General features: G+C 42.9%; 1 protein-coding gene across 1 annotated transcript in view; it reads left to right on the plus strand.

Annotated features, from left to right (window-relative positions):
* LOC306950907 (uncharacterized protein) overlaps positions 1–21,784 on the plus strand; it is a gene marked incomplete at both ends in the record, with an annotated part of 36,641 nt that overhangs the window by 11,240 nt on the left and 3,617 nt on the right. The window contains 20 exons of the mRNA XM_079541304.1: positions 2,245–2,449; positions 3,202–3,346; positions 3,767–3,900; positions 4,237–4,390; positions 4,983–5,084; positions 5,712–5,816; positions 6,434–6,574; positions 6,665–6,751; positions 7,698–7,845; positions 8,054–8,155; positions 15,743–15,947; positions 16,700–16,844; positions 17,265–17,398; positions 17,735–17,888; positions 18,481–18,582; positions 19,532–19,636; positions 19,767–19,817; positions 20,261–20,401; positions 20,492–20,578; positions 21,524–21,671. Coding sequence (XP_079397430.1) covers positions 2,245–2,449; positions 3,202–3,346; positions 3,767–3,900; positions 4,237–4,390; positions 4,983–5,084; positions 5,712–5,816; positions 6,434–6,574; positions 6,665–6,751; positions 7,698–7,845; positions 8,054–8,155; positions 15,743–15,947; positions 16,700–16,844; positions 17,265–17,398; positions 17,735–17,888; positions 18,481–18,582; positions 19,532–19,636; positions 19,767–19,817; positions 20,261–20,401; positions 20,492–20,578; positions 21,524–21,671 — 2,595 coding nt within the window. The remainder of the gene's footprint in view (positions 1–2,244; positions 2,450–3,201; positions 3,347–3,766; positions 3,901–4,236; positions 4,391–4,982; positions 5,085–5,711; positions 5,817–6,433; positions 6,575–6,664; positions 6,752–7,697; positions 7,846–8,053; positions 8,156–15,742; positions 15,948–16,699; positions 16,845–17,264; positions 17,399–17,734; positions 17,889–18,480; positions 18,583–19,531; positions 19,637–19,766; positions 19,818–20,260; positions 20,402–20,491; positions 20,579–21,523; positions 21,672–21,784) is intronic.

Genomic DNA, 21,784 nt, shown 5'->3' on the forward strand with positions numbered 1-21,784 from the left:
GGTCCAATCTGTTTATTTTATTACGTGAGTGAGATCAGCAGAGTGCACAGATAGCGTTTGCACAAGGAGTAATTTCAGCATGGCAGCTACCTTTGGCCTTCAAGTTGGATATCATCTTCTTTATGGATGGGATGAAAATGGGGTAGGGGTTCAGACATTTTGCAGAATGTGCACATGAGCAGAAAAAAGGGAGTGCAGCAGAGAAAGGTGGAAGAGTAAAGCTTGAAAGGCAGAACAGTGAATGAAGGGGAACTGTGCCCAGTCACTCCCTGAGCGTTCCAGTTTAGTTTCCCACGTTTGCCCACATGAGTTGGGTGTGGAGTAAAGCATCTTTTCTGAATATATGAACAGAGCTTTAGCTCTGACGGGACTACTGTGTGCTTAATACATTGTGTAGAACTACTCTAATACTGGATTTGGGGCACACAGAGCTGAAAAAAAGTGAGTCACTAAAATAATTACAGAAATGCTGTCTCTGACAACTGAGAATTATTTTCATGACATGTGATTACAAAAGAGGCTTACAAGGGAAAGATCTATTGACACTGGCCGAAAAAAAAGAGAAAGAGAAAAAAGGAGAAAAAAGAGAAAAAAAAAGAGCCAGGAAAAGAGTCAGAGCCTGGAAACAAAAATCAAACACGGCCACCTAGTTACAGAATGGCAATCTACTTCTCTTCAGCATTTCTTACTGATCGATGCGAGTTCTCCTGGAAGTAAAGCCTCCTGATGTTTCAGTGGGATTAAAAGCGTTCCTACCACTCAAATAGTTGCATACGGCTCCTGTACTGCAGTTGTGGAGAAAGCCTGTCTTAGCTGTTGCAAAACTCGTGTATGGTGAGATACCAGCCAAACATTTCTGAATGCACAGGACTGAGTGGCGGGTGGAGCGTTGACCCTGCAGGAAAAGCTAGGATCTTTCCTGTACTGCTTTTGTCAAAAAGTGTGCATGAGGAGGAGAGTTTTCCGGGTTTGTTCTCTGTGTAGTGAAAGTAAGTGCTGACTTAATTGTTAAAGACGGCAATGGTAACGGTTCTGCAGCAGGAAGAATCTGCTGGTGTTCTGAGGACTGCTTGCAGTGCTTCTTTAAGCAAATCCCTGCTGCGTGAAGTTCTGTGAGGAGCAGTTATAAGGAGCCCTGGGCAGCTGGTGTGAGACTTGTGGGGCCGTTCTGCACAGCCCAAGGTTCCCCTGTTCCCATGTACAGATAAGCGGCATTACGCTCCCCTTGGAGCAGTGCCATGCTGTCATGACAGTTGTTCAAGGCTGGTCCCGGCCGATTCGGTTCACAGCTTGAGCACTGCTTTCCTTATCCCTGTTTGCATTGCGCAACAGCTTTACTGACAGAGTATAAAGGCAGCGCACAGAGTCGATCAGGGTGTGAGTAGGCTGCAGAGTGGCAACTGAGAAGAACATGCTGCTGTCCTTGATCCTCACCGCCGGGCTCACAGCACTCGTAGCTACTGGTAAGCTTCCAAAATGTTTTTCACTGTTGCCTGCTGCGAGGAGTTAGAGTGCGTGTGCAGTTTGCTTACCCGTGGGAGTCCCAGCTCAAAGGAGGCCTGAAGTCCCAACCCAGCTGCACAGAGCTGAGGTCTGAACAGCAAAGAGCCCTTTGTTTCTTTCTCTGGTCTGCTTTCAGGCATTTGTCGCGTTTTTTTTTCACGTGCAGCTAGCAAAACTAAATTCCTATTGCAATATTTTGTCTGCTGAGTCAGAGACTCCAATATGCCATGTTTGTTGTTTGACTCTGATACATTTCGCTCTGAGATTACAGTAAATCTTACCTGAATGTTTGCGCCATTTGTGCATGCGTGCCTGACTGTTTTCAGGTATGGTAGAAGGTGTTTTCTGTTTGTCTGTAGGGTCTACCCAGATTCCCAAGTGTGTTTTGTGCACTCACAGATCCTTTCCTAAATCAGGAAATGCCTTTTCTTTATGAGGGCAATCCGGTGGACTTTTAAGTAACAACAATCCTCACCCGGTCACTGATGGGTGTGGAGAGTAAGCACGTTATATGCTGCAGGCACGGTGTAGCTGAGGGAGATCATAGCTGGGAGCACTATCAGAATGGAGGCTGAACTTCAGTCAGCTCTAGCGATTAGCGTTTGTTGAAGGCTTGTGTTTGAAAAGGAGTTATTGAAACCAAGAGCAGGTGCGCATTCAGGTAGGCAAAGCTCTTAGAAAGCTGTCAGTTGCTCACTAGGAGACCAATCCGTGATGTGATGTTGTGCACGCACCCCCCAGGGCAAAAAGCAGAGCAGCCAGAAGTGGTGACCAAATACGGCACTGCCCGAGGATACCAAATCAAAGTTGATGCGGCTGAGAGGAGCGTAAATGTCTTTCTGGGACTTCCTTTTGCTAAGCCTCCTGTTGGACCACTGAGGTTTTCGGAACCCCAGCCTCCTGAGCCATGGCAAGGTGTCAGAGATGCCACTTCCTACCCACCAATGTAAGTTAAGCAGGAAGAAAAGCTTTTATGTTCTCCGTGACTTTATATTACCTGCAGTTTGGGGACGCTGATAGGCAGGCTGACCAAAAGCCACACAGATAAACTCCTTGGTGTCGTCTCACCTACTCTCACATCTGCTACAGTGAATGCATTTCTGAAGAAATCTTCATAAGCTACTGTTTTATTGAGTGCTCTCTAATAGGCATCGTAACTGAGCTAATATGGACCTGATGACAGACCTGTGCTCTTTTGCGAGCACTTGGTTATGCTTTCAGCTGCCTGGCTTAGAAGCAGAAACAGAAAGAAGCTGAGGAAACGTTGGAATAAAATGCTGATGAGTCACGTGGTTGTAAGGACATGTATGAAACTCCAGTTGTGCTGCTGCCCTCCTTTGCTAACTCTACCCTAATAACTGCAGTACAAAAAGCTATTGAAGTTACGTAATAATTATTATGCATTTTATTTGAAGTGATTTATAGCTGTATCCATCTGCAACTATACTTCTGTAATGTTCTGAAAAATGCAAAACTGTGATTGGTGTCAAATTGCTCTGGACTGTGGCCCCTTTTGACAGGCCTTGTCATGGCAACTCAAATGGATGAAAACATACTCAGAATTAAAACTTTACAGTATGTTTTCTGCTGCCAGCAATTGAGAAACGTACCAGAGATTTCTACTTTCAAAAAAGCTGCACGTTATAGCTCTGAAGATTTTGTTATTTCCATTGATTGTAATTTCTCTTATTTTTTCAGGTGTATACAGCCGAATATATTAGAGCAGTTTGAATCTGATCTTGATATTAATAGAAAGGAAGTAGTTCATTTCCAGATGTCTGAAGATTGCTTATACCTGAATATATATACACCTGTTTCTACAAAAAAACAGGAGAAGCTGCCGGTAAGGAAAATCAGTACAAAACCTCTAGCAGGCTCGATGGCTTCTGTGATTTGATGTGACAGATTGAGCTGACCTTGAATCTTCTAACAGCTTCCTGAGGATTACAGTACTGTACTGCAAACTTGCAACCTGTACAGTATGTGGACTTACTGGCCCAGTTTTTCACGATTGACAAATAAAATCTTACTGGTTTTTTACTTAGGCAGTGTTTGATTTCCTGCAGGGCACTGGTAAAATTCAGGTATTTAATGAAATCAGTGTGTGTTGTGAGGCTGCCAGCCTCCAATCTGAAAGACATTGACCATTTGTGAAATGTAACCTGAAGGACTCATGAGTGAAGCAGCAGAAACAAGGGTATTCAGTCTGTGTCACAGGGAGCTCTTCCCTGTGCTGAACTGTTTCTGCCTGTTCCCTTTTCAGGTCTTTGTATGGATCCATGGAGGTGGATTAGTTCTTGGAGCAGCATCATTCTATGATGGCTCAGCATTAGCAGCCTTTGACAACGTGGTTGTGGTGGCAATTCAGTACAGATTGGGTATAGCTGGATACTTTAGGTAAGATAGGCTGTCTTCGATTTTGATAAACCATTTCTAATGTTATGCATGGAAATCCTTTGTGGGAAGGCCTGTAGAGTACTTGCTTTGGCAAATAAACTCTCTGTTTCTTAATTACCCATGCAGCAGTTGGGAGCAACTTACAAGTCCCAGGTCTGCTTCAGAGACTGCTGTGGCTTGATTGCTGGCCTGATCTCAACCCTTTTCAAGCCAATTCTTTTTCAATTACGCAGAGAGGCTCCTTCACAGCTGATTCCTTGTCCTGCACACTGTATTTATCTGAGTCTTGTTTTTTTCTACATCAGGCATTTAAAGAAGTCTGTTCTTTCTTTCTAGCACTGGGGATAGGCATGCTCGTGGTAACTGGGGGTATTTGGACCAAGTGGCAGCTCTTCAGTGGATTCAGGAAAATATCATACACTTTGGAGGAGACCCGGGATCTGTCACCATCTGTGGTGAATCTGCAGGGGGAATCAGTGTATCTGCTCTGGTAAGTTCACCACAGGCATGAATGTCTATTATTTGAGAAAGAAACCCACTGTCCACGATCACTCTCAGTACGTTAATGAAAAATCGGTGAGAAAACGTGGGTGGCTTTTGGGTAAAGCACACATCACCTCAGTCTGATACACAGCTGATAACAGTGCAGCTTCTGGCTGTGGAAAGTGTTCTTTTTGTACCCAGATGATGTCGCTTAGAATCCCAGATGTCGTTTGTCCTCTTCAAATTTGAATGTCCGTTTGCTCCCGACTTCTCTCTTAGAGCTTTTTTATTTTCCCCTTCTGCAGCACAGCCAGTCTGTTGGACATATGTGTACCTGACTCATGCCTGGCTTGCAGTGTTGTTCCCTGAAGTCTTGTAAGCAAAGCTTTATGGGAGGGGAAGGGCAGGCGTGGACTTATCCCTGTTAATGCTGCCAGAGACCTTTGCACAGCAGAACTCTGATCAGAGGCCACAGAGTAACACTCGGATGACATTTTTTTCAAAAAAGGCAGTTTCTGATATTGAAGCCCTGTGTCATGAATAGAATGCATTTCCAGTAATGCCTGTTCTTGTTTCTGGATGCTGCTGCTTTTTTCCAGGTCTTATCTCCACTGGCAAAGGGCTTGTTCCACAAGGCCATTTCAGAGAGTGGTACTACAATTAGGACTTTATTCACTGAAAAGCCTGGGAAGGAAGCACAGGTGGGTATTTTGTGGCATATTTAATGTTTGAGATAGTCTTGAATGTCTTAAATGGTGTATTCAAAAAATGTGGATCTTGGTCTTTTTTTCTTTTGGAATTTCAACCACCTTCATTAGAGACAGGATTCCTGTTTGCAGTAATACACGCTGGGTGAAACTTTGCTTTCCAAATACCCAAATATCCACAGATGTCTGAGTGAAAGCAGAAGACCGAGGAAACAGTGGCAGAAGGCAGTGAATGAGTATGAAATGTACAGGACTATACTGTCTTCAGAAAAAGTTGAGCTGCTGTTTTTGACAGGAAAATGGCACCAGACATCTTTCCCCCCACCTGGTGCCTGATGTGCCCACAGGAACAAAACTTTATTCAGTCTGTTGGCGAACGGAGATATTTTGGAGGAGTAGGTTTTGTCTTTCTGTTCAGCCCACAACATGAAGGGTTATGAAAGCTTCCTGTCTCACAGCTGAAATGCTACTGGCTTTGGTCCTTCCTGAGAAATTTTGACACCCCTCCACCCCTCCACTCTTCCTACTCTGGACTCCAGACTCAGAGGCACATAGAGCCCATGTATGGGAATATACGGATAATTAGTAAATGCGAATGTGACTCGTTTATATTGATTGCAGAGAATTGCTGCTGCATCTGGCTGCGAAAAGTCCAGTTCTGCCGCTCTGGTTGAATGCTTAAGAGGAAAAACAGAGGAAGAGATAGAACAGATAACTCTAAAAATGGTAGGTGAAGTTATACCTTGTATATGAGGGGCCTTTCAAATTTGATCATAACAGAGCATGCTGTACATGTCCTGTAATATTAAGAGAACTTGAAGAATATCTAACATCTGTCCCTTCTTTATGTTTTCAGGATATGACAACATTGCAGCTATGCCATACCTCACCTGAGAATTGTGAACAGGTTCCTTCTCTTTAACTCTGTATGAGCATTGAGCTACACGTGTCTCGCTGTCAGATTCTGTCAAGGGAGGAGAGAAGAGTATGAGATGTCACAGTTTCTCCTGGAGAGCCTGAACATTACTTAGCATCATAACTATGTCCTTCTCTAAATTTCTTACCGCAATCCTGGTTTTCCTGTTACTTTGCAGTTCCAATGTAGAAGTTAGATTTTCTCTAACCACTCCATTCATTCGTACCAGGACATTTCTAACTAAGAGGAGATGTAAATTAACAATAACCTACATTTCACAAGTATTTAAACACAATGCTAATCTTTGCATTGAATTTGCATTCAAAACATAGATTGTGGAAGAGAGCTTGAATACTACTATTCTTATATTTTCACTTGATGCGTTCATTTGCTGAAGCCTTGACTTTGTTTCTTTGTTTTTCTCCAGGATCCTGTGTTCATCAGTGCCTGTGTGGATGGTGTATTTTTTCCAAAGAGTCCCAGGCAATTACTGTCTGAAAAAGCAATCAATCCAGTCCCATACATAATAGGAGTGAATAACTGTGAATTTGGATGGGTACTCCCTAAAGTAAGAGAGTTTAAATAGTTTTGGTTTTCTTTAATATAAATCTGTGGATATAAGATTTCCTCATAAATGTGTATTCCCTCTGTTACACAGGCAATGAAATTTCCTGATTTTACACACGGACTGGACAAAGAAGTTGCCCGTCAAGTATTACAGAGCTCGTTTGTATTATCATTTGAGGTGAGAGACCATTTCCCAAATAACCCAGTGCTATTTCTTCACAGGGATAATTCCATATTCACATTTCGTTTTGCTAATAGTGACGGATCAACATGGAAGATACTCCATATCTCTATCCTACATGCCCCACATTTCAAAAAGGAATGCAGTGGAAATCCGGAAGCGATGCAGGCAGCTAAACACAGGTCCCATGACATTCAAGATACACTAGGTTATCCAAGATACGCGTTCTACCAGCAGATATGACACAGCACCTACAGAACATACGAGCCTTTCTAAAGCTTCACATGGAGAATAGAAAGCTCACCTGCGGATGCCTAAAATGGCACCAGGAGACCTGCATGTAGACAGGGGAGGTTTTGCTTCCCTGTGTTTTACAAAGCTCTCAGCTTTCTGGTTGCTTTGTGCTCTCCTGAAACCACGAAACTTGAAAAATTGCAGATTAATAGGTTAGAATTAAGAAGCTGATAAACATAGCCAGTACTTGTAAAGGGCCATGTAGAGCCATAGGAATCTATCATAATCTGGGAATGGCAGAGCCCAGGGTTTTTCTGAAAGGGAGTAAGTAATGGCCGTCTGCAGCAAGAAATGGATCTTATGCAATCCAGCAGGATTTCATTTCTCTTACGAGGGTTGTTTCCACAGAAGGAAGTTTCCACAGAGTACCGTATCCATCTCTTAGCATCACCACTTGCTCTTTATCTAAAGGCATTTGAGAGCATCCTTTTTGATCTTGCAAATCTCTTCTCCCAAAGAACATCTATGCTAGGTAAAGGTGCACCACTGTGAACTGTGAGCTCTGCTTGGACGCAGCAGGGGATTTCTTCTGAAAGATGGTGATGTTTGGAGTCCAGCCAGGGACATGCAGGTGGCACTCTCAGTTTACACTGTTACTCCTTTTAGGGTGGGTTCTCATTATGAAAAGTACCTTTCTTGTTCATTCCAGGGTGTTTCTTCTCACATTGTTGATCTTGTATTCAATGAATACATTGGGAAAGCAGAGAGCCGTGCTCAGGTGCGAGATGCCCTTCTTGATGCAATAGGAGATCACATGTTTGTTTTCTCTGCCATTGAAGTGGCTAGGTACCACAGAGGTGAGTTTCCAATTCAGCATCTATTCAAACAAATGTTGTCTTCCATTCTTGCGCATGTCTGTGGACGTTATGTATGCGTCACACTTTGCTATCAGAAGATCTGCTAGTGTTTTGATTTTGTCAATTTAGCTTTGGTGAAAGTTTATCATCATTGTTGACTGGCATTTGCAATACCAGCATTCTTGCGTTCAATTTTATTTTCTGTTAGATGCTGGCCACCCAGTCTACTTCTATGAATTTCAACATCGACCAAGCTCAGCCATGTCAGTCTTAGGCGTCGTTCCAGAGTTTGTAAAAGCAGATCATGGAAGTGAGATTGCCTTTGTCTTTGGAAGGCCATTCTTAGCAGGTGATGTATCTGTGCTTGCTAAACAATTCTTTTAAAATCAACATTGTTATTAATTTCACTCACCTGAGGACTTTCAGAATAGAATTTTGCTTAGTAACACTGGAATCAAAATAAGCTGGGTTTTTTTCTGTTTTTGGTAATAGTTACTTGTCATTAACGAATTCATCTGTTCTGCTCACATAGAACTCCCACAGCCCAGAGTAACAAGTAGGTTCATAGAATGGTGTGGACTGGAAGGGTCCCTTAGAGATGATCTTGTCCACAGCCCCTTTGAACTGGTTACAGTGTATTGGGATTGATTGGACTGCTGTTTTTTGATTATTGATTTTTGAATATTGCCATTTCTTCTCTCACTTTGCAGGGAATGCTACGGAAGGAGAAAGTAAACTTAGCAGAACTGTATGAAGTACTGGACTAACTTTGCTAGAAACGGGTGAGATCCGTAGCGCTAACTGCAGCTCAAGTTTTGTCTGTGCTGCCTGAAGCGTAGCAGCAGCATGGTAGTTCCTGTAAATGTGGCAGAGTTTAAGATAAGTACTGAAACAAATAGTTTCTCTTCTTAACGATTGCAAGAAGAACTCTGGAAACGAACACGCAATCCCAAACAAAATCCAAGAGCTATTTGTATCTGCAGTGGAGGATTAGATCCCCGAGTAAGGGCAAACATCATTACGTGTTTGCTGTTCCAGTGATGAGCGTTTTGATAAAAACATCCATCTGTTCAGGTACTAGAATCGTGCAATCTGAGCTCCTGTTAGTCTTCTGAAACGACCTCGGGTTGAGAAGTCAGAGCACAAATGGAGAGGTAACTTTTCATTTTTGTGCTTCCAGAAATCCCAATGGGGAAGGCTTGGTGCATTGGCCTCAGTATGGTCTGGATGAAAGATACCTGGAAATAGACCTCATACAAAAGGCAGCAAAGAAACTGAAAGAAGACAAAATGGAGTTTTGGGTACAGCTCACAGAACAGATGAGGAGTGAAAGAAGGCGAGAGCACACAGATTTGTGAGAGCTGCAGAGGATACATTTTCCTTTTACAGTCTGAAGTAAGGTCTACAGCAATTCGTCAGAAAGCCGATTTTAAAAATCAATGATGAAGCATGTGGGGGAAAAAAAGTCTTTCTTGTTCCAACAGACCAGAGAGGGTGGTGGCACACAGGAACAGGTTGCCCAAGGAGGTTGTGGATGCCCCATCCCTGGAGGCATTCAAGGCCAGGCTGGATTTGGGTCTGGGAAGCCTGGTCCAGGTGAGCCTGCACATAGCAGGGGGGTTGAAACTAGATGATCATTGTGGTCCCTTTCAACCCAGGCCATTCTGTGATTCTGTGGTATCCAATGGAATATTGGCAAATATATTGAAATGTACAAGAAGTTATGTTTACTGAATATGTCATAGGTGTCACAGAATGTTGTCAGTTTCTTCTGCTCTTCCTTACTGAAAGTGTCCTTGGTTGTCATTCTTCCAGCCCTCCTGTGAGGGTAAGAGCATCCGTCACAAACCAGCCGTGGGATCACAAGTGTTTTCCTGTTCTGTAAACTGTTTCAAATACTGGAGCTACAGGCAGAACGTTCAGCTGCAAGCTGGAACAGTGGCTGCCTCTAAATTTAACTTGTTTGGCTTTTCTTGTAAGTGTATGTGCTATCGTAGGCCTACAGGGTAAGAAATTATACCTCAGGATTCATTTATAAAATACTCTGACAGCACTGGCATTATTCAGTATTGCTGCTTCCATTTTCATCATATTACAGTGCACACATTAGCGGTGAGATGAAAATACAACCCTTACTCTTGTTTGAATTTGTTCGGTATTACTTTACTGTATTCTCCCTTCTTTATCACATGCAGCGTGCTGTTTCTGAAGCACAGGAAGTTCTATATGATTGATTGAATTGATTGATTAAAGCTGTAGTGGGAGATGAGTGGGGTACTAAAGCAGCAGGAAATCTTCCCCCTCCCCTTTGCTTGAGGTATTTCAAGTAATGCGTCCTCTTTTCTGAGAAATCTGACTGGCTTTCAGGCTGCAGAGAACGGGTTGCAGTCTGTTTTGCTGAGCGTCCCAGCTTGTGTTCATTAGGGTAAGGCTGGAACTCCACTGTTTCATTTTCAGCATCAAGATTTAAAAACTGGGTTAAAGCATGGTTGTCCCATCTTTTGGCTAGCCTGAGCCACACTGAGCCAGTTGGAATTGCCATGGGCTGCATATAAAGTATATAATGAACGTAATGCATATAAGTAAAAAAAACCTTACATTGCTATGTATTTTTCATTAAAACATCAAAAATAGAGGGGAACAAAGGCATCAAACAAGAGGGATGTTTGACTGTGCTGTTGTGCAACTAATGCATCATGCAGGTGTAACGTACGTGTAACTGCATCTAAGGGAACATTCTTGCAAGGTTGAAGCATGAATTCCATCCTTGAGATATATCAAGTTTTCTCTACACTTTCTCTTCTTTTATTACTGTCATTTTCACAGTAGTTCATAGTCTGTTTCAAAGTCTGTGCAGGCTGAATTATTTCCTTTTACTGCCGTGAACTTTGAGCAGTCTAGCTGTGCTGTAAAAAGCATGAATTAATCTGTTACCAGAGTCTTTTGATTTAGCTTACATTTTGCATCTACTTTTTAATATCCTTATTATAATATTACTTATAATATCCTGCTCTTAGAGGTCAACTAGGGAAGGCTGTACACTTCTCTTGCTTTTTTCTCAAATTTATAAGGAAAGCATTGTAATAGCAGATATTCCTTGTGATATGTTGAGGTGTATTTACATCTGGTCATCCATGTAACTGATTCTAAGGGAATATTCCCGAAACTTTGAAGCATGGAATTCCATCCTCTTGTACCAGAATGAAGAAACCTTTGCCTTGTCATGCTCAGAGCAGAGAATTTCAGTCCCACAAAGGACTCAAAGGATGAGATCTATGGAACTAAACGACGTGGCCCATTTCCTCAGTTGTAGTGGCACTCAGGAGACAAGGGTTTGTTTATTGATTTATTGGTTGTGCTTCTGGTTTCCTGGAAGGATGCAGGCAAATCCTTTCACTTCCTCATACCTCAGTTCCACTGCCTGTAGAATAATTATGCTGATCTTGTTCGTCAGCGGCCCTGAAATCTTCTCTTGATGATTTCTGGATTGCTAAATTGCAAATTTCAGGCTTTTTCTCTTTCTTTCTTATTGTTTACAGGAATCCTAATGGGGAAGGCCTGGCTGAATGGCCATTGCGTAATCTAAATGAAGAATGCTTGGAGATAAATCTAAGACAAAGGAAAGCCAGAAAGCTGAAGGAGAAGAAGGTAGACTTCTGGGAAAAGGTGATGTTTGAAAAGCCAACTAGGAAAAGAATGGGAAACAAGAAAGCTAATCTAGAGCTATAATTTACTGTCTAAACATGCATAATAGGCATAGTATTTAGGATTGCATGAGGAATTATTTGAAATATCCTTGAGGACAAAATAACGTGTCCCTTCCTTTCACCTTTTCTTTGCAGTTCTCATATTTACCCTTATTCGCTGTAATTATGGCAGTGGATCGATTTCCACTCTGTGATCCTTTGCTTTTCCCTCGGTTCCCTCTGTGTCCACAAGAGAAGCCTCCCCTATTAATACAGTTAACAGATCTGTCTGCTCCTCAGGCTTTTCTGCAGCTTTGCCATTGCTGAAGAAGAATCTGGCAGCAATGTTGTGTTGATCGAGTTCAATCAATAAAGAGGTGTTTTGCAAGTAAAAGTGTCTTTCTCGTGTCAGAGATACGTGTGATGCTCCTGAGGTTTTGGTCTGATTCACACACAGAAATGTCCTCTGAACTTTTTAAGGACAGTTCTGTTGTGTGACTGAGTTTTACAACTGAGATAGCAGTACATTTCTGACGGTTGCAGTACCTCGTCTGGAGCAGTGGTGCAGTGCTGGAATTCAGATTGCTCGTCGATCTTAGGAAAGGAGAGAAACAGTCTCCGCTGCCCTGAGCTTCTTTCTTTTTAATGAGCAACAACTGCCTCAGAAGGATCAGGCGTGGTAGCATTAGCTTTGTGCTTTCTGTGTTTTCCATGGTGCTTTATTTACACGGCGCTCTAGGCTGCGCTCTGTGCCATCTCTCAGTTCCAGTGTCTCTTAGCACTGGGTCACAGGCCTTCATTACTGGCACTGGAGAGAGACTTCATTTACCGGAATTACTCCAGCGCCCGTTTCAGCTTGGACTGCCAAGAACAAGCCTGGATCGCAGCATTTCAGCATTGCTTCTCATGTGTTACTCTGAGGCTGCTCCAGCTGTCCCAGCCGTCTTGCTGACCATTCTGCTACCTTCCAGCAGCATGGTGCAGCTATGTGGAAGGTATGGGCGCTCCTCCTTTCTTTCCTTCCCTTGCCTGTCTTTAATCTCCCTTCTGTAGCTCTGCAGGAATGTAAGGTTGTTCCCAGCTTCTCATATCCTACTGTAACTCTCCGGCCATCTCTTCTTTCTGAATTACTTGACTGCAGAAAACATGGCAGAGTTCCCAATCTCTTTCTTCCCAAATCCTGTTGGCAGTCAAGACTTAAGAGATCAGGTTAGTGTGTTAGCACAACCACTCTTTTGGTTAAGTGGCCCTGTCCCTTGTCCTTTGTTAATGTATTTTGTGAGGGGGAAAAGATCTTGATGGATTTTCCTTTCACGCACTCTTCCCTGTAGGAGCTGTACTCCTCCTTTTAAAAGGAGAACACCAGCAGCATTGTATGTAGATGCACAGAATATATGCTCGTGTTGCGTGTGCATGCAGAGAAGTGCAGAGGAACTCACTTCTTACATGGAAACAAACTGTTCTTACTGCATTTAGTCTTACCCAGTGGCTGAGTTTAAAAAAATAAATAAACAAACAAACCTAAATAAGCGACCCCACCTTAAATGCAGATTTCTGAACATTTGTACCCTATAGAGTTGAATGCAAATGTCTTTGTGGGCTCTCTTTTAGCTATGTGCCCATAAACATGAGGTTTGTCTCTATTTTTCTGCGATTGAAATCAAGACAGGTAGCAGTGCATTACGGAGCGGGAGGCAAATGTCATCACGTGGCAGGATTTTTCTGACCTGTTCTCTGACTTGTGCATTGTTCACTGATTGAACGTAAACTGCAAAATGCTCTCCATTAAAATGAAATGCCAGGCAGCATCCAAGAATTCCACTTCCCAGGTATGTAGCACTGTTTCCAGATTCCACTAGTTTAGTTTATGCCACTTAGAGTAAGGGTCTCCACATTTGCAGAAGCCTAAGTCCAGTTGCTAGATCCTTCGGCCTGGTAGGCTTGGTAGCCAAGGTGGTAAAGATCTAGGTCCAATCTGTTTATTTTATTACGTGAGTGAGATCAGCAGAGTGCACAGATAGCGTTTGCACAAGGAGTAATTTCAGCATGGCAGCTACCTTTGGCCTTCAAGTTGGATATCATCTTCTTTATGGATGGGATGAAAATGGGGTAGGGGTTCAGACATTTTGCAGAATGTGCACATGAGCAGAAAAAAGGGAGTGCAGCAGAGAAAGGTGGAAGAGTAAAGCTTGAAAGGCAGAACAGTGAATGAAGGGGAACTGTGCCCAGTCACTCCCTGAGCGTTCCAGTTTAGTTTCCCACGTTTGCCCACATGAGTTGGGTGTGGAGTAAGGCATCTTTTCTGAATATATGAATAGAGCTTTAGCTCTGACGGGACTACTGTGTGCTTAATACATTGTGTAGAACTACTCTAATACTGGATTTGGGGCACACAGAGCTGAAAAAAAGTGAGTCACTAAAATAATTACAGAAATGCTGTCTCTGACAACTGAGAATTATTTTCATGACATGTGATTACAAAACAGGCTTACAAGGGAAAGATCTATTGACACTGGCCGAAAAAAAAGAGAAAGAGAAAAAAGGAGAAAAAAGAGAAAAAAAAAGAGCCAGGAAAAGAGTCAGAGCCTGGAAACAAAAATCAAACACGGCCACCTAGTTACAGAATGGCAATCTACTTCTCTTCAGCATTTCTTACTGATCGATGCGAGTTCTCCTGGAAGTAAAGCCTCCTGATGTTTCAGTGGGATTAAAAGCGTTCCTACCACTCAAATAGTTGCATACGGCTCCTGTACTGCAGTTGTGGAGAAAGCCTGTCTTAGCTGTTGCAAAACTCGTGTATGGTGAGATACCAGCCAAACATTTCTGAATGCACAGGACTGAGTGGCGGGTGGAGCGTTGACCCTGCAGGAAAAGCTAGGATCTTTCCTGTACTGCTTTTGTCAAAAAGTGTGCATGAGGAGGAGAGTTTTCCGGGTTTGTTCTCTGTGTAGTGAAAGTAAGTGCTGACTTAATTGTTAAAGACGGCAATGGTAACGGTTCTGCAGCAGGAAGAATCTGCTGGTGTTCTGAGGACTGCTTGCAGTGCTTCTTTAAGCAAATCCCTGCTGCGTGAAGTTCTGTGAGGAGCAGTTATAAGGAGCCCTGGGCAGCTGGTGTGAGACTTGTGGGGCCGTTCTGCACAGCCCAAGGTTCCCCTGTTCCCATGTACAGATAAGCGGCATTACGCTCCCCTTGGAGCAGTGCCATGCTGTCATGACAGTTGTTCAAGGCTGGTCCCGGCCGATTCGGTTCACAGCTTGAGCACTGCTTTCCTTATCCCTGTTTGCATTGCGCAACAGCTTTACTGACAGAGTATAAAGGCAGCGCACAGAGTCGATCAGGGTGTGAGTAGGCTGCAGAGTGGCAACTGAGAAGAACATGCTGCTGTCCTTGATCCTCACCGCCGGGCTCACAGCACTCGTAGCTACTGGTAAGCTTCCAAAATGTTTTTCACTGTTGCCTGCTGCGAGGAGTTAGAGTGCGTGTGCAGTTTGCTTACCCGTGGGAGTCCCAGCTCAAAGGAGGCCTGAAGTCCCAACCCAGCTGCACAGAGCTGAGGTCTGAACAGCAAAGAGCCCTTTGTTTCTTTCTCTGGTCTGCTTTCAGGCATTTGTCGCGTTTTTTTTTCACGTGCAGCTAGCAAAACTAAATTCCTATTGCAATATTTTGTCTGCTGAGTCAGAGACTCCAATATGCCATGTTTGTTGTTTGACTCTGATACATTTCGCTCTGAGATTACAGTAAATCTTACCTGAATGTTTGCGCCATTTGTGCATGCGTGCCTGACTGTTTTCAGGTATGGTAGAAGGTGTTTTCTGTTTGTCTGTAGGGTCTACCCAGATTCCCAAGTGTGTTTTGTGCACTCACAGATCCTTTCCTAAATCAGGAAATGCCTTTTCTTTATGAGGGCAATCCGGTGGACTTTTAAGTAACAACAATCCTCACCCGGTCACTGATGGGTGTGGAGAGTAAGCACGTTATATGCTGCAGGCACGGTGTAGCTGAGGGAGATCATAGCTGGGAGCACTATCAGAATGGAGGCTGAACTTCAGTCAGCTCTAGCGATTAGCGTTTGTTGAAGGCTTGTGTTTGAAAAGGAGTTATTGAAACCAAGAGCAGGTGCGCATTCAGGTAGGCAAAGCTCTTAGAAAGCTGTCAGTTGCTCACTAGGAGACCAATCCGTGATGTGATGTTGTGCACGCACCCCCCAGGGCAAAAAGCAGAGCAGCCAGAAGTGGTGACCAAATACGGCACTGCCCGAGGATACCAAATCAAAGTTGATGCGGCTGAGAGGAGCGTAAATGTCTTTCTGGGACTTCCTTTTGCTAAGCCTCCTGTTGGACCACTGAGGTTTTCGGAACCCCAGCCTCCTGAGCCATGGCAAGGTGTCAGAGATGCCACTTCCTACCCACCAATGTAAGTTAAGCAGGAAGAAAAGCTTTTATGTTCTCCGTGACTTTATATTACCTGCAGTTTGGGGACGCTGATAGGCAGGCTGACCAAAAGCCACACAGATAAACTCCTTGGTGTCGTCTCACCTACTCTCACATCTGCTACAGTGAATGCATTTCTGAAGAAATCTTCATAAGCTACTGTTTTATTGAGTGCTCTCTAATAGGCATCGTAACTGAGCTAATATGGACCTGATGACAGACCTGTGCTCTTTTGCGAGCACTTGGTTATGCTTTCAGCTGCCTGGCTTAGAAGCAGAAACAGAAAGAAGCTGAGGAAACGTTGGAATAAAATGCTGATGAGTCACGTGGTTGTAAGGACATGTATGAAACTCCAGTTGTGCTGCTGCCCTCCTTTGCTAACTCTACCCTAATAACTGCAGTACAAAAAGCTATTGAAGTTACGTAATAATTATTATGCATTTTATTTGAAGTGATTTATAGCTGTATCCATCTGCAACTATACTTCTGTAATGTTCTGAAAAATGCAAAACTGTGATTGGTGTCAAATTGCTCTGGACTGTGGCCCCTTTTGACAGGCCTTGTCATGGCAACTCAAATGGATGAAAACATACTCAGAATTAAAACTTTACAGTATGTTTTCTGCTGCCAGCAATTGAGAAACGTACCAGAGATTTCTACTTTCAAAAAAGCTGCACGTTATAGCTCTGAAGATTTTGTTATTTCCATTGATTGTAATTTCTCTTATTTTTTCAGGTGTATACAGCCGAATATATTAGAGCAGTTTGAATCTGATCTTGATATTAATAGAAAGGAAGTAGTTCATTTCCAGATGTCTGAAGATTGCTTATACCTGAATATATATACACCTGTTTCTACAAAAAAACAGGAGAAGCTGCCGGTAAGGAAAATCAGTACAAAACCTCTAGCAGGCTCGATGGCTTCTGTGATTTGATGTGACAGATTGAGCTGACCTTGAATCTTCTAACAGCTTCCTGAGGATTACAGTACTGTACTGCAAACTTGCAACCTGTACAGTATGTGGACTTACTGGCCCAGTTTTTCACGATTGACAAATAAAATCTTACTGGTTTTTTACTTAGGCAGTGTTTGATTTCCTGCAGGGCACTGGTAAAATTCAGGTATTTAATGAAATCAGTGTGTGTTGTGAGGCTGCCAGCCTCCAATCTGAAAGACATTGACCATTTGTGAAATGTAACCTGAAGGACTCATGAGTGAAGCAGCAGAAACAAGGGTATTCAGTCTGTGCCACAGGGAGCTCTTCCCTGTGCTGAACTGTTTCTGCCTGTTCCCCTTCCAGGTCTTTGTATGGATCCATGGAGGTGCGTTAGTTCTTGGAGCAGCATCATCCTATGATGGCTCAGCATTAGCAGCCTTTGACAACGTGGTTGTGGTGGCAATTCAGTACAGATTGGGTATAGCTGGATACTTTAGGTAAGATAGGCTGTCTTCGATTTTGATAAACCATTTCTAATGTTATGCATGGAAATCCTTTGTGGGAAGGCCTGTAGAGTACTTGCTTTGGCAAATAAACTCTCTGTTTCTTAATTACCCATGCAGCAGTTGGGAGCAACTTACAAGTCCCAGGTCTGCTTCAGAGACTGCTGTGGCTTGATTGCTGGCCTGATCTCAACCCTTTTCAAGCCAATTCTTTTTCAATTACGCAGAGAGGCTCCTTCACAGCTGATTCCTTGTCCTGCACACTGTATTTATCTGAGTCTTGTTTTTTTCTACATCAGGCATTTAAAGAAGTCTGTTCTTTCTTTCTAGCACTGGGGATAGGCATGCTCGTGGTAACTGGGGGTATTTGGACCAAGTGGCAGCTCTTCAGTGGATTCAGGAAAATATCATACACTTTGGAGGAGACCCGGGATCTGTCACCATCTGTGGTGAATCTGCAGGGGGAATCAGTGTATCTGCTCTGGTAAGTTCACCACAGGCATGAATGTCTATTATTTGAGAAAGAAACCCACTGTCCACGATCACTCTCAGTACATTAATGAAAAATCGGTGAGAAAACGTGGGTAGCTTTTGGGTAAAGCACACATCACCTCAGTCTGATACACAGCTGATAACAGTGCAGCTTCTGGCTGTGGAAAGTGTTCTTTTTGTACCCAGATGATGTCGCTTAGAATCCCAGATGTCGTTTGTCCTCTTCAAATTTGAATGTCCGTTTGCTCCCGACTTCTCTCTTAGAGCTTTTTTATTTTCCCCTTCTGCAGCACAGCCAGTCTGTTGGACATATGTGTACCTGACTCATGCCTGGCTTGCAGTGTTGTTCCCTGAAGTCTTGTAAGCAAAGCTTTATGGGAGGGGAAGGGCAGGCGTGGACTTATCCCTGTTAATGCTGCCAGAGACCTTTGCACAGCAGAACTCTGATCAGAGGCCACAGAGTAACACTCGGATGACATTTTTTTCAAAAAAGGCAGTTTCTGATATTGAAGCCCTGTGTCATGAATAGAATGCATTTCCAGTAATGCCTGTTCTTGTTTCTGGATGCTGCTGCTTTTTTCCAGGTCTTATCTCCACTGGCAAAGGGCTTGTTCCACAAGGCCATTTCAGAGAGTGGTACTACAATTAGGACTTTATTCACTGAAAAGCCTGAGAAGGAAGCACAGGTGGGTATTTTGTGGCATATTTAATGTTTGAGATAGTCTTGAATGTGTCAAATGGTGTATTCAAAAAATGTGGATCTTGGTCTTTTTTTCTTTTGGAATTTCAACCACCTTCATTAGAGACAGGATTCCTGTTTGCAGTAATACACGCTGGGTGAAACTTTGCTTTCCAAATACCCAAATATCCACAGATGTCTGAGTGAAAGCAGAAGACCGAGGAAACAGTGGCAGAAGGCAGTGAATGAGTATGAAATGTACAGGACTATACTGTCTTCAGAAAAAGTTGAGCTGCTATTTTTGAAAGGAAAATGGCACCAGACATCTTTCCCCCCACCTGGTGCCTGATGTGCCCACAGGAACAAAACTTTATTGAGCCTGGTTATAATTAAAAAGAAGAGCCCTATTCAACCCAATTTGTCATGTACACATGACAAATCTCCAAGAAACAATCTCCAGGAGCTTTGTTTTGCTAATCTGGGATGTAGAAGAGGCAGTGTTGCACTGAGGTCTATCTGTCTAGTGACAGCTGAGAAATAGCATTACTTCATTCAAAAAGGCTGTGCATCATTGAGAAGGATGTAACGTGCTCTTTATCTATCATCTGCATGATCATATTCTATGTATGCATTACTCTAACTACCTTATGCCATCCAGACTTCTTAGCCCTGTTTGTTACATACCAGAACAACTACCTTGGTCTGTTGGCGAACGGAGATATTTTGGAGGAGTAGGTTTTGTCTTTCTGTTCAGCCCACAACATGAAGGGTTATGAAAGCTTCCTGTCTCACAGCTGAAATGCTACTGGCTTTGGTCCTTCCTGAGAAATTTTGACACCCCTCCACCCCTCCACTCTTCCTACTCTGGACTCCAGATCAGAGGCACATAGAGCCCATGTATGGGAATATACGGATAATTAGTAAATGCGAATGTGACTCGTTTATATTGATTGCAGAGAATTGCCGCTGCATCTGGCTGCGAAAAGTCCAGTTCTGCCGCTCTGGTTGAATGCTTAAGAGGAAAAACAGAGGAAGAGATAGAACAGATAACTCTAAAAATGGTAGGTGAAGTTATACCTTGTATATGAGGGGCCTTTCAAATTTGATCATAACAGAGCATGCTGTACATGTCCTGTAATATTAAGAGAACTTGAAGAATATCTAACATCTGTCCCTTCTTTATGTTTTCAGGATATGACAACATTGCAGCTATGCCATACCTCACCTGAGAATTGTGAACAGGTTCCTTCTCTTTAACTCTGTATGAGCATTGAGCTACACGTGTCTCGCTGTCAGATTCTGTCAAGGGAGGAGAGAAGAGTATGAGATGTCACAGTTTCTCCTGGAGAGCCTGAACATTACTTAGCATCATAACTATGTCCTTCTCTAAATTTCTTACCGCAATCCTGGTTTTCCTGTTACTTTGCAGTTCCAATGTAGAAGTTAGATTTTCTCTAACCTCTCCATTCATTCGTACCAGGACATTCCTAACTAAGAGGAGATGTAAATTAACAATAACCTACATTTCACAAGTATTTAAACACAATGCTAATCTTTGCAAATCTTCTCTGGTTCAAAACATTGGTTGTGAAAAATAAAGAGAGCTTGAATACTACTATTCTCATATTTTCACTTGATGCGTTCATTTGCTGAAGCCTTGACTTTGTTTCTTTGTTTTTCTCCAGGATCCTGTGTTCATCAGTGCCTGTGTGGATGGTGTATTTTTTCCAAAGAGTCCCAGGCAATTACTGTCTGAAAAAGCAATCAATCCAGTCCCATACATAATAGGAGTGAATAACTGTGAATTTGGATGGGTACTCCCTAAAGTAAGAGAGTTTAAATAGTTTTGGTTTTCTTTAATATAAATCTGTGGATATAAGATTTCCTCTTAAATGTGTATTCCCTCTGTTACACAGCTGTTGAAATTTCCTGATTTTACACATGGACTGGACAAAGAAGTTGCCCGTCAAGTATTACAGAGCTCGTTTGTATTATCATTTGAGGTGAGAGACCATTTCCCGAATAACCCAGTGCTATTTCTTCACAGGGATAATTCCATATTCACATTTCGTTTTGCTAATAGTGACTAATCAACTTGGAGATACTCCATATCTCTATCCTACATGCCCCACCTTTCAAAAAGGAATGCAGTGGAAATCCAGAAGCGATGCAGGCAGCTAAACACAGCTCCCATGACATTCAAGATGCACTAGGTTATCCAAGATACGCGTTCTACCAGCAGATATGACACAGCACCTACAGAACATACGAGCCTTTCTGAAGCTTCACATGGAGAATAGAAAGGACACCTGAGGATTCCTAAAATGGCACCAGGAGACCTGCATGTAGACAGGGGAGGTTTTGCTTCCCTGTGTTTTACAAAGCTCTCAGCTTTCTGGTTGCTTTGTGCTCTCCTGAAACTAGGAAACTTGAAAAATCGCAGATTAATAGGTTAGAATTAAGAAGCTGATAAACATAGCCAGTACTTGTAAAGGGCCATGTAGAGCCATAGGAATCTATCATAATCTGGGAATGGCAGAGCCCAGGGTTTTTCTGAAAGGGAGTAAGTAATGGCCGTCTGCAGCAAGAAATGGATCTTATGCAATCCAGCAGGATTTCATTTCTCTTACGAGGGTTGTTTCCACAGAAGGAAGTTTCCACAGAGTACCGTATCCATCTCTTAGCATCACCACTTGCTCTTTATCTAAAGGCATTTGAGAGCATCCTTTTGGATCTTGCAAATCTCTTCTCCCAGAGAACATCTATGCTAGGTAAAGGTGCACCACTGTGAACTGTGAGCTCTGCTTGGACGCAGCAGGGGATTTTTTCTCAAAGATGGTGATGTTTGGAGTCCAGCCAGGGACACGCAGGTGGCACTCTCAGTTTACACTGTTACTCCTTTTAGGGTGGGTTCTCATTATGAAAAGTACCTTTCTTGTTCATTCCAGGGTGTTTCTTCTCACATTGTTGATCTTGTATTCAATGAATACATTGGGAAAGCAGAGAGCCGTGCTCAGGTGCGAGATGCCCTTCTTGATGCAATAGGAGATCACATGTTTGTTTTCTCTGCCATTGAAGTGGCTAGGTACCACAGAGGTGAGTTTCCAATTCAGCATCTATTCAAACAAATGTTGTCTTCCATTCTTGCGCATGTCTGTGGACGTTATGTATGCGTCACACTTTGCTATCAGAAGATCTGCTAGTGTTTT

Source organism: Tetrao urogallus (genome assembly GCF_951394365.1).
Source record: "Tetrao urogallus genome assembly, chromosome: 12".
In the NCBI taxonomy this organism is placed as follows: Eukaryota; Metazoa; Chordata; class Aves; order Galliformes; family Phasianidae; genus Tetrao; species Tetrao urogallus.